The sequence below is a fragment of the Acanthaster planci genome, linkage group LG01, assembly GCF_054643075.1.
Source record: "Acanthaster planci isolate LZ-2023a linkage group LG01, COTS_SCS, whole genome shotgun sequence".
Taxonomy (NCBI): domain Eukaryota; kingdom Metazoa; phylum Echinodermata; class Asteroidea; order Valvatida; family Acanthasteridae; genus Acanthaster; species Acanthaster planci.
The window spans coordinates 30,180,735-30,193,120 of record NC_141777.1 but is presented as its reverse complement, the minus strand read 5'-3'; the positions used below and the strand labels follow the sequence as shown (position 1 = coordinate 30,193,120).

At 40.4% G+C, this 12,386-nt stretch overlaps 1 protein-coding gene across 3 annotated transcripts in view; it reads left to right on the top strand.

Annotated features, from left to right (window-relative positions):
- The window catches only part of lrrc57 (leucine rich repeat containing 57), a 61,118-nt gene that overhangs the window by 5,058 nt on the left and 43,674 nt on the right, over positions 1-12,386 (top strand). For all 3 annotated transcript variants that reach the window (XM_087147691.1, XM_087147703.1, XM_022242272.2), the window contains exon 2: positions 4,098-4,233. In XM_087147691.1, coding sequence (XP_087003817.1) covers positions 4,098-4,233 — 136 coding nt within the window. The remainder of the gene's footprint in view (positions 1-4,097; positions 4,234-12,386) is intronic.

The window sequence follows — 12,386 nt, the reverse complement described above, 5'->3', positions numbered from 1 at the left end:
CTGTCGGTCAGACAGGAACTGCGGGAAGGACAGACCTGTTGAACTACTTATTACGCACGCCGTGAAAGAAAAGTGTGGGGGATGCACCTGAAATGTGTAGTATCAGCATCTCTACTGTAACAGTAAAGTAACAGCTCACCACCTCCCCTCCCCCCACAAGTCAGGAGGTGAACCAACTCTTGTCGGGGGAGGTTTTGTCATCACATCTTGTGATGTCCCAATATGACAATTACTGGTGTCACAGGAAGCTGTGGAATTTATAATCATTTGACAGCTTGTTTTCAGGTGTATTTTACTTTTGTTTGTGATCCACCCTTGTTGAGTATTCTAAATGTATTCTGAAAACCACACGAGTGGCCCACTTGACTCGGTCTGAATTCCAAACTTGAAATTGAAAATGGTCCCTTTTTTGTTTGTTGAAATGCCAAACAAGTCATCTTGGTATGGGTTCTGAATACATTACCAAAGAGAAAACCAAAAAGTTCATTAATTAAGTAAAAACTGACAACCAAAAAGTGGCAGTCGTTTTTGTTTGCTTCTGTTTCCATTTGTAATGCCCATTGTTGTGGCCGGAGAAGGGAAGTTTTATGTTCAGTAGTTTTGCTTTGAATGGGTGGGGTTGGAAACAAGTTACTGTTTGTTTTACTGTTTTTATGAATTTTATTTGCTTGATTTTACTTCAGATTTCTATCTTCTTTGTCATTGCACCCTATAAACATTACAGTGGTGCAGTTGCGGAAGGTACAGGATGGGCTAAAAAGTACTAGTTCAATTTAATACCACAACATTAGATTCTCTGAATGTGTCCTCCTGATTGCCACCAAACTCACAATTTACAGTTAATTGCTGTTCCAGTGCGAAAGAACTTTTTTTTCGGTCAGTTGATAAAGAAGATCGAGGTTAGAGCCATAAGTAAATGCTTTTGAACAATTTGGAATAACCTTTGTATTCATTCATGAGACAACAATGTTTCTTTGTTTTCCCACCAAGAGAGGGTCACTCTAGCAAAGTGAGGGAGGGCATTTGATAACACTTGTTCAAAAAACTTGAAAGGTTTGTTTCACAGAAGAGCACACATGTAGCATACATTGAAAAACAACCTTTATAAATATAATTGAGATACGGACAGGTCCATGTACTTCCTGTGATTTGACTTGTTAGTTAATTATAGAACCAAATGTTTCTGTTGCCCTCCAGACTGTCTGAGAGACTTGTTGACCTGCCGGCAAAATTATTTGACGAACACCAGTGCCAGGAAGTTGATTTTGTGATATCCCCCTAAAATATGCCAAGCATGGGACCGATATGCATAGGGTGTATAGATATTCCCTTATCAGTCCTACCACAATCAGGTCAAAGTCATGGCTAGCCCGCAACTTCCTCCTCTTTCACAAGTTTAGCCAGTTTTGGTGATTACTTTGTGATAGCGACTTCCATTCAATTAAGAGTGAGCTATCGTGTGTCCATTACCGCAGGCCATTTCGTTTCTTGTCTGGATATTGGCCTTTCTAATTGATGTTGATGTGTTGAATTTGGACTGTCTTGATTGTTTCTGGCCAGCTACATGTAGTTGTGCACAGCATGTACAGAATATGTACTTATAGATCAAGCAGTGTGCATACCCCTGGCACATATATATGAGGTACAACTTACGCAGTGCAAAGTTAAAACTGCATTTTCTTGTGACAAATGTAATTGACTAGTCAGTAAAGTTTAACTAAAGTTTCATATCTGGGTCCCTCCCTGTTATGCAATTTCTAGTCCAGGAGAAAATACCCAGATTACTTTCCACTTGAACTCCTGAATGCATGCAAATATGAGAATGTTTTTCTGATCTCAATGTTTTTAGTCGGTTTGCAGTGACATGTAAATTAATGTGGCTAAAGCTGCAGTCCTATATATTCTCATTGTTTTCACTTTCATGTTACATGGTTAAGAATCCCTGAGAGTGAGAGTATGCAGAGACTGAACCATTTTGCCGGGTGTTACATATATGAACAAAATTTTGGTTTACTTGTTCTAGTTTTGTGAAGCGAAAAGTTGTAAAACTTGGAGTGGCCAAGCTTACTAATATTAAGAAAAATAAAGACGGTGAGGTTTATTTAAGTGGCTAGACTTTTGAAACTCTTTTATGTTCTTTGAGCAGTAAACTTTTCAATTAATCTTTTACTGCTTTACTCAGTTGTCTTTGTGTGATTTATAACCACAGTTGCAAAAATAATTACAGTTTCACTGGACTAAATAAATCAAGTTGAGAACCACAGGATGTGAAAATTGGCCCAGATATTCAACCTGATTGTGGTGTTGATTAGAGGTGGTCAAATCAAACTTTCCTTGCCTCAAGTATGCAAGTACAAAAATGTACACCCTTTTATGATGTGTTTGCAGCCATAAATTTGGGTGAATATATGTGCATTAAATTTTCTGCTGGTGCCAGAAGAACCACAAATGGACTGACCTAATCCTGCACAGACTTACTGCTTGGGGTTTTACACTCTGTCAATCAACTACCCAGCAGCCTGGCCCACAAAACCCACACCTCTCTAGTACCCCATTGACAGGGTGTTCTCTTCACTTGTCATGATACAAATCACATGTGACACCTTGGAAAATCTGCCTAATTATCACCTTATTTTGTTTTAGGTTATTTCAGAGAAATGTTTTTCCAATATTGTTTGCTTTTTTGATTGTTGTCTGCAAGAGAGTCGCCAAAATAAGCTGGTGAGCTCTGGCTGGGAACCTTATAATTTAGCACAACCGCAAAGTCTCAGTCCAAGTTTTGGCCAGTGCCTGGAAGTGACCATTCAGGGGTGAAACCACTGACTAGTCTGTGATGAAACCACCTCCGCTGTTGAGTTGCTGCTGAGTGATGCCTGGATGTCTCACCTTTTGCACGCAGACGCCCTCTAGCGATGGCAGATTATAGTTGTTGAAAAAGTAGAATGTCAACCCAGCATTGATTGGCATTATTAAGCTCCATCCGCAAATGGCATTCTGTGAATTTTTTTAACAACACAGCCCCCTTCACAGATTTACATGTAAGCAGAATACCAAGGAAAGAAACAACATTAGAAACAACAGGTTCATTTAATGTTCACAGGGAATTATCACTCAAAAGGTAGCTATGGTTACAGGGAGGTACCCTCTCTTTCCTTTGCTACATCTTCAGTTTGAGTTTGCAGTTTGAGGCTCCATGTGTAGAAGATACACAGAATTGTCTCCCCCTGCATAGATTCTTGACCCACACACACACCGCAACCCTCTCCTGTTCCAATCACAAATGTGAAATTACATGTACACAGTGTCACATATACATATGCAGCCAGCTTTCTCCATCACCAAGTTATGAGTGATTTGGTGCAGATGCATTCCATTATTTCTACAGAAGTGTAAGATGCAGAGGGAAGGGAGGAGCGGATGATGCAAGTGAAGTTAATTTCCCATTAGAGATGATCTCCACTCCCCTGTGGTCTCGATATCGGTCTTCTCGCATCATCTCAAATGAATACAGGAAAACTATCAAATTAAAGTTGGTTATCATCAATACCATATAAGATTTTTTCTTTCAGTCTCTTACCCATGATCTTGTCAGTGAACTTCTCACATCACGCAAGATCTCAGATTATCCAGGAAATACTTTCAACTTTGCCAGTCAACAGGTTGAGGTGGATTTGACGTCAGGGTTATTTTCTGTTAGGTAATAATGTCTGGTTTCACCAAGTCGTGTAAAGAGGAGAAGTGAGGAGGGATGTGAAAATGAAAGTGCACTTCATTGCCTTCCTGCCTGCCTCCAAAAAGCATAGAATACTTTCTTACCAGCAGGGTCATGCAAGGTTTTTTAAAGATTTATCTGGGGCAGGGGTTAAGGCCTTGTGGCGTTAAAAGGCCTGTGCAATAGAATTCTTAAATGTCATCCTTGAAATAGAGTTTGAAAAATTTAAACCAAAACGATTTCTCAGAAGTTTCATCATATTGTCAGGAAAGGATGTTGGTACAAAATATTTTTCAATGCAGAACTCAGTTGGGTAAAAAAATTTTTCTTTGAATGTTCAGTCATCCTTATATTTCTCCCTCTTCTTCTTGTCTTCATCTTTCAGTTTCCCCCTGATCTGCAAAGGTTGATCAAGAACCTACGCACACTGGATTTATCCAGCAACAAGATTCCAGCCCTGCCTCTGCTAATCGGCCAGTTTGATGCACTGAAGAGCCTAAATGTGAGCAACAACAGACTTAGTAAGTTCCAAGTTTGGCAGGGATCCACAGCAAATTGAAATATCATCGTTCATAAATCAATTGAAATCAATGCTTAATATGGTGGGCACTCCTGTGTAACAGTCAGCGCATAAGGGCAAAGGCAGGTGGGTGTTCATCATGATGTGTTAATATCGCTCTTACTGTACGTCTAGTTGTAAAGGGCAAATTTTGATTGTAAGGTATTTGAAATTGTGGCATCACTGTAAAATGTTGTATGAGAATAATCAAGGGGGGTAAGAAAGTGGGAGTTACATCCTGCCCAGGGGCGTATTGACCAGGGTGGGGGGATGCGCCACCCCCCAGTAATTAATTCCAGTGGGCAAATAGAGCTTCGGTTGGCAAATCTATTCAAAATTGGTGCATAAGTGATAAAGGTTGGCTGTCAGCATTTCCCTTGAAGCATGAAATGTAGCATAATATGGATAATTTCCATACATACATACATTTTACATGACACAAGGTTGACAAACAAGTTACAAGTCGGCAAATTGACTCTGGCACACCCCCCCCCAAGAAAATGCGCTCTTTAAGCCCCTGACCCTGTCCTTTTCTTTCTGTGATTTGCTGCTTACCAACCAGTGCAAGTGTTGCCAAGCAAAAGTGTAAAGGAGATATACATGTAGTTGAAGAGTTCAACTGAAGCACATGCATACCTCCAATTGTACCCAGTCACAACTGAACTAAAAAAAAATCAGAATTTCCGTTAACTGAGATATTGGCAGTTTTCAAATTGAACAGAAAAGAGGTTTCCGATGGCAAATAACACTTAGGGTAAAAGCATTTGCTTAAAGTAACACAAGAAGTCTGGCAGCTTTGTGTCCTTGCCGTCAATGTTGTTTCAACCTTTCAGACCAGACACAAATAATGCTTATGTCAAAATCGGTCAAAAACAAAACGTCCGCACTAAAAATTTTGTGATTAGAACAGGGTTTACACTTTCCAAATATTACAAAACCCCTAAATCAACCCCCTTCCATTTTCTACATAGAACCACAGTTTAATAGAACACAGCAGAGTGTGACTTCAAGCTTGTTTGTTGTGGTAGGTCACAGTTATGAAGTGATACCCACCGAAACCTCAACAGGGCTTGTTATACTAACAAAATCTGTTCCAGTATTGTGCTTTGGCAAGGTTTTTCAAGAGACTGCCAGTTACTTTTTTCTTCATGGAGGTCTCTTTAAGCACACCCTTGATATTCAAAGAGGACCCCCTCTCTAAATTGTGCTGTTAGTGTTTACACAACCATTGAAAGCTTAATGCCATACACACGTAATAGCTACACATTTGATATTCAGCATTTTGCTTTCAAAGTCGTTGATAATCTCATTCTCAATCTCAGTGATGTTGACTCTGTGTCAATAGGAATGAATTACTTCTTGTTTCATGAGTTTGTTTCGGTCATCATAACTCCCTCAGCAGACCTACCGATAATCAACTTTCAAGTGACAAGCAGAAAGTAGCCAACAAGTTCTACATGTCGCATGATATACTGTAGACCATGCCATGTGTGACCTAACCCAACAAAATGAGGCTGAAGTCACTACCAGTACAGTTTTCAAGTGGGCCTTTGTACTGGCAACCTTTTCATCCACATAAATGTTCATGTACTGGTAGTGTTTCTTCTCATCATGATGCCAAACTGACTACCAGTACTTCCAAGGATCACCGTGTGCTCCGTCCAATACAAGAAACTATCAAACTTCTATGCCCTTAAGGCTCATTTTGTAAAATCGGACCACACATGTACTGTAAGCATTTTAAAAATCAAACTTTTTACAATCCACCCCATGTTGTCCCCGGTGCTTGTGATTTGTAAGTAAAAACTACAGATATTCGATGAGTGATTTATTGGAGCAATTTATACAAATCATATTCCTCAGCAATTGAAATCCCATCTGCCTTTTTTTTTTTTTGCACGTCTTTCGGATAATGTTAAGAAAAATCTCTTCCTCTCCCACAGGATTCAAGCGTGTCCCTCTTTAAGTTCGTTGCCAGGTCGGAGCAATCAGTTATCACATAAATGCACCGTTTTGATAAGACAAAAGTGCCAGAACCCACAGCTGTTGGTCACTGATCAGCCTACACATTTGTGGTTTGATGTCAAACAAATTAACACTTCTGCAGTGCCCTTGGAGTTCTTGGCTGAAACAGTTTATCGCCAAATTGAAAAATTATCAACTCTGCAACCAGTAGACCTTGACTTATTAAAAGCAAGGAACTGTTCAGTGAGAATGCTTCCTTTTGCAGAAGTGCGTTTCCTCAAATATTATTTACAAAGTATGCTGTAGCTGGACCAGATGAAGTAAGCAAGTTTGAAAAATGTACATGTACGTGTGTGCCTGTCAAGTGCATAAATTGTCTATCACACAATTGCTCTTAATTGCAATTACACCTACCGGGTACCAATTAACACTTATAAAATTGTATGAAGATAAGTTTGCATTTCCAAGATACAAGCAAGTTGCAATTATGAGATCCTTGACTGGATATATGCACATGTATGTATGTATGTACATGTACATGAAGACCTACACACCATGCTTATGGTTTCTACTTCCTTAGTTTGAGAAAACATGAGATTTGCTTAAGGCTGCTAAGGGAAATAAATCAGCGCTTAGTCATTTTGTTTTCCTGACATCATGAATGGTATTCCATGAGTTGTTTGCTTGGGTAGGAAGGGGACTTGGAGGCACCAGAGGGGAAGGAGATGGTGTTTACTAGCTGTGGTGCGTGTAAATCATGGAGAGAAAAATTGATATGTTGCAGATTGAAGAGAGAAACCCATGTTGTATAGTACTTTGTACATGATGTGTGTTGAAAGTGTTCTTGAAAGATGCTGGTACGTAGATCCCCTGATCACCCCGTCAGTGATGGGAGTTTGACAGCCACTCAGCTAGGGAACTCTTCAGCATGTGCAGAAAGTTTTGAAGACACAGGGATGGGCAGCCTACTCACATGAGCAAAGTGAGCCAACTTACTGTTTGCACTCTGATTTGAAATGTGCCAATCTGGATGTTCAATGTGTCAGTACCATTTAAACATGTACAGTACAGAAACATTATGAAGAGAAAGTTTTAGTACAGTACCATGGTCGATGTGAGAGTTGTACACCTTAGTGTTGATACTCACTGAAAATGGTGCCTCGAATAAAGCAGAGGGAGTGGATGGAAATCGCTATGCAAGAAATGTACAATAACAAAGAAATTTCAAACACCTGTAAATCCTTACCATTGTAAGTCCAATTCCTAGTCACATCCCGGTAGTGGTCGCAGGTGAATTTATGAATCTGAAATCTGAGCTGTGTTCAGGGTAGTAATTGTGTACCGGTACATGTACATATGTGACATACATGCACGTGTTACATGTACATGTACAAAAGACATCTGCGGTTTACAGACTCAGAAGTCAACCTGTTAGTCTTTGCGGTAAACCTCAAAAGATGATAGTATTACAGATTGCTGTTTCAGTTCCTAATAAACTTTAAAGGAAGAGTAACGGTTGTACTTCGGGGAACTAGGCTGCATACTTTGATAAGATGGGTGAGTTCATCATACTGTTGTGTTGCATTACATTACAACTCAGATGCAAGGCCAACAGTTTATGGGGATTTGGCCATGCTTATGTACTCTCAATTTCTCTTCCCTCCTCCTGTGGCCTTAGTTCTTACATCACATCTCTTACTGTATCTTGTCAGAGCATAGACTTTCCGCTCACACCCATGCAGGTACACGTACAGCAATTACCTGTCATGTCTATTCATCTCAGAGTCTGCTCGTGGCTGTACACATTTGGATTTGATTTACTGTTCCCACCTCTTAACACGCATTTTTCTGTCCAGACATTGTCTGGGATTTCCTCTCAGCCCATAAAACTGCCGACATATCCCTCGTAACTATTCCCAGTAGATTCTTGGCTGTACGTCTTTCTAAAATCTTCAAATTGTTTCATTTCCAGACTAAATACATGTAAATCACTATTCAAAATACAGTATACTATACATGAACCCACTTGCATCACTACATGTAGCCAAAGGTACATGTATCACATACCATGGAGCTAGCGGATTTATTGGGTTACAAGGGCTCTCTTAAATGCAAAAGAATGTTGTCACATTCTAGAAGAAAAGTCTTCAGGCCAGGCCACCCACTGTAGGATCTCTTGAATGCATTTTAGACATGTGTGCATAAAACTTGCATGTACAGTAGGCATTTGCTTAGAAAGACGTGTACACTATACATATACATGTACGTACATATAGACGTCACTTTGATTGCAAATATTTGAAGGAAAGTGCATATGGGCAACCTGGCCTCACTTTGGAATTGTTTTCTATATTGTGAGGTTCATTTCACTTTTCAGATTCTTTTCAGTGGACTTGTAACCTCAAGGCTGAGTTCTACATGTAGATCTGACATCTATTGAGATGTAAAGTGCAAATAATGATCGCTGTTTATTAGGTTCTCATCTATATGTTCACATGCAGTTGTCCTTTGCACAAAAGCACAGGCTTTTGGCTTTTTTCCCTTTTCGATGAGGTTTGTGCTCACATCCCCCCCCCGAATTTTAACAGTTTTGTCTTAACATGTCTGTGAAACATTATGACCAGCATAACACATGCTGTTAAGTATATGTACGCTCACGTAACTGTTGTTTTGCATTTCGTTATGTAAGGAGTAGTTAGTAATGTAAAGCATTTGTACATTGAAGTACATTTAATTTCTTATTTTCTCTTTCTGGATCAGTGAAGTATAGTATACATGTACATGTTCTACATACATGTATGTAGCAATGTACACATGTTGATTTTTATGTTAATAAGTTATTCATTGATAATTCATTATTTATGTTCTTAACCTTAATACTATTAGCCCTGTATCTTTCACCTTTTCAATGATTAAGTACTGATTAGGGATAACATATTAGTTAGGTTCTCTATTTGTGATCCTACAGTAGTACAGCATTTGATGGTAAGGTTGGAGTTGCTTCAGTGCTGCAAAGGCAACTTTAATGAAGGCTTTTCAGGTTTGAGATCCCAGTGCGGTGCACATTTTGTTGTGTCTCACTCAGTCTCAGCTCTCGTTCGAATCAGTCCCAACTGTGGGCCCGACATTGAAACAGTCACAAACACCTGACGACATCCGGTGACTAGTCGTGCCGCACCTGGCCGAGCGGTCTGGCTCCGTGTGATGCCTGCTGCCTGTAGCTGCTGGTCCCTTCCCGATGTTCCCAGCAGGTCACTTCCATCTTGGATGCTCTCCAAGGTCAGCCTTAAACACACCTGTGGGAGAGCTTTTAATAAAAGCCAGCTTGAAGACGCTAACAGCAGGAGAATGAAGTTGTCCTCAGGTGGAACTAAGACCCTCCGATAGAAGCCAGTGCAAGTTTTGTATGAGTCTATCAGCACAGGGGGATACTCTACAGCAGATATTTCAGTCTGCCTTCTGGGTGTGCATGTATTTGTTGTAATACCAAGCAACATCCAAACAAGTGTTTGCAATCGGCAAGGACAGTGCTGGCAGACAACAACCTGCAGCTCTTATGAGTCCTTGGTTGTCCATAAAAGTTACATCAGCGTACCCAATTTCATGTGTTTACACATAGACAACGAATACGTACATGTATTTGTACATGAACATGTTATGTATCATTACATGCGTGAAAATATTCACATGAGGACAAAACAGAGTCTAGAAAATATTAGTACTGATTAATGTGTTAAGTATTTAGATGTGGATGCGCACGTATACCTTATCAAGACTTATCATGACTAACACCCTTCTCAGACAGGCATTCCAGAGTCGCGCTGAACCAAATTAAAAACATATTTTGAATTGAGTATGGCAAAAGTTCGACGTCTGAAACAGCTCAGAACAGCACCAGAGCGACTTGGTTTCAGACATCGCTCTTTTCATGGGCCAAACCTAGTGCAAATGTGTGTGTTTAAATTCTATTTGGTTCTGCACGACCTCAGAATCCCTGAGTGTAAGAAACTTTGATACCTCTAACTTAATGCTAGTTTTTAGCTGAAAACAGATACATGTACATGTACATATTTGTATGGCCAACTACCATACAGCAAAATGGTAAGTCTTCTTTCAGTGTCACCTCAGCAGGGCTTGCCCATTATTTTTTCTGACAGTAGCCGGCTGGGCTAGTAAATTGTGATTTTCACTAGCCCGCAGAGATTTTTACTAGCCCACAAAATGTGTGAAAAAAATAACAATTAAAGCAGGTTTTTGACTTAAAATCGTTGTTGACTGTTGTTCATGGTTGGCTAGAAATCACTGTCGCTGGTTGTGGAGTCGGAATATTCTTCCTCCTCGCTGCCACAACATTAGTCTTGGTCCACCAAGACATTTCTATCAACCGCTATCACATTGGGTGATAGTGGTTCGTGGGTAGACTTGTTCCTGTTCCTACTCACTCACCAGGAATGATTGTCCAATGAGGGGCTTGCGATCAGTGGTACGACGAAGTCACATACGAACCGGATTGCACCAGTCTATGGACCCAGTATTGCTTTTTTTAATCTGGTTCCCAGTGCGAATTTTATGTTAATTATATTGGTCATATATAGGGGTCACTGACTACTGGAGAAACTATCGTTGATGATAGGTACTAGGTACAATGTACACGTACATTGTCCCAGCACACAATGCGGGATTCAAGGTATGAACATGTACATATTTTAACTAGCCAGCCGGGCAAGTTGGGAAGGGGTTTTTACTAGCCCGCAGCCATTTTTACTAGCCATTGTACGCTGGGCTAGTGTTAAGGTTGAGCCCTACTCAGGTGTTTTGTCAGTGACAAAAATCTACCGAGTATGAGGAGTGAACATCCAAAAATGTTCACTTCTCAATGCAGTTGAAACAAGTTAGCAAGACAACATATGGAAATGTCAGTGTTAGGAATGGCCAAACACTGAATTTAAACTGTCATGCCCCCCCAACTATCATTTGTGGCTTTGGGGGCATTTTAGTAATGAAAGATTTTTCTGTGAAAATCAGTATTTGCGCCATGTTTTAGCAGCAGTCTAACAGAGAGCAAATGGGACACTGTTTTTTTAATAGTTTCATTCTTTATGAGGGGGGCATGTTTTCTTCTAGATGTATCTTCACTGTCACTTCCTTGCTGCTTCAGTCCTGAGTTACCAGCTCTAATGAAGTTGGATTAACCCTAACCCTCCTTCACCTGTTGGAGGACTGAGGAGGGTTAGGGTTAAAGTTATAGTGTGTCTGCCCTCTGCGTAACAGTCCACATGTTCCATGCAAGATGGCCTGTTTTAATGTGTACCAATGATGAAGATGCCTGTGCCTCCTCCCTCTCCCATTTGAAATCTGTGAATAATCTCTGTTGAGTTTACATTGCTTGGCAGCTTATTTTCTTGTGGTGCCCCCATGCAAACAGTGTGTACGTCCCCAGACATTTAGCCCTACAATACAAATTTTGGTCTGGACACACCATAAAATCGTGTGGAATTTCCTATTTCTGTTTTGAGTGATTCAGTCATTTCATCGAGAAATGCAACAATGATCCATGCGAACCGGGAAAAAAAAGAAGGGGAGGGACTCAAGTTCTTTAATGATGTGTTGTGCCTCACAGTTGGCAGTGTGTCTTGTATTTATCACACGTGTGCGCCGTATTATTTTAGTGCGGGATATGTGCTCTGTTAGGTAAGGGTGGAGAAATGCAATCATGACGATGCTTGTGATGTTTTTGAGGGTGAATTCAGCACATTTGATGTTCATTTCAAGAGTTAATTTGAATCAGCCAATGCCAGAAATGGTTCACACACGCTAACTTCAGCAGAGCCTCCACACATACACCTAAATAGGCGTGCGTAAACTCAGACAATCCTGGACCAAATTGTTGAGACACTTGGCAATAGCCATACGCTCTCCTGTCCCTCCACTATCATCCTCCCCCAGTCAGTGTTGTCATGTGCAGACCGCACGCATAGACCTCACATTGAAAGGGGGTTTGTATTGGGGGTTGGAGGCCCAACAAGATTTGTCCAGGATTGTGGTAGTTATGCCACTGCACACCATAAAATCGTGTGGAATTTCTGATTGTCAGAAGAATGTTGATAGACACATTACCTCTGGTGTACATTGTGAATTCATATTGATGTA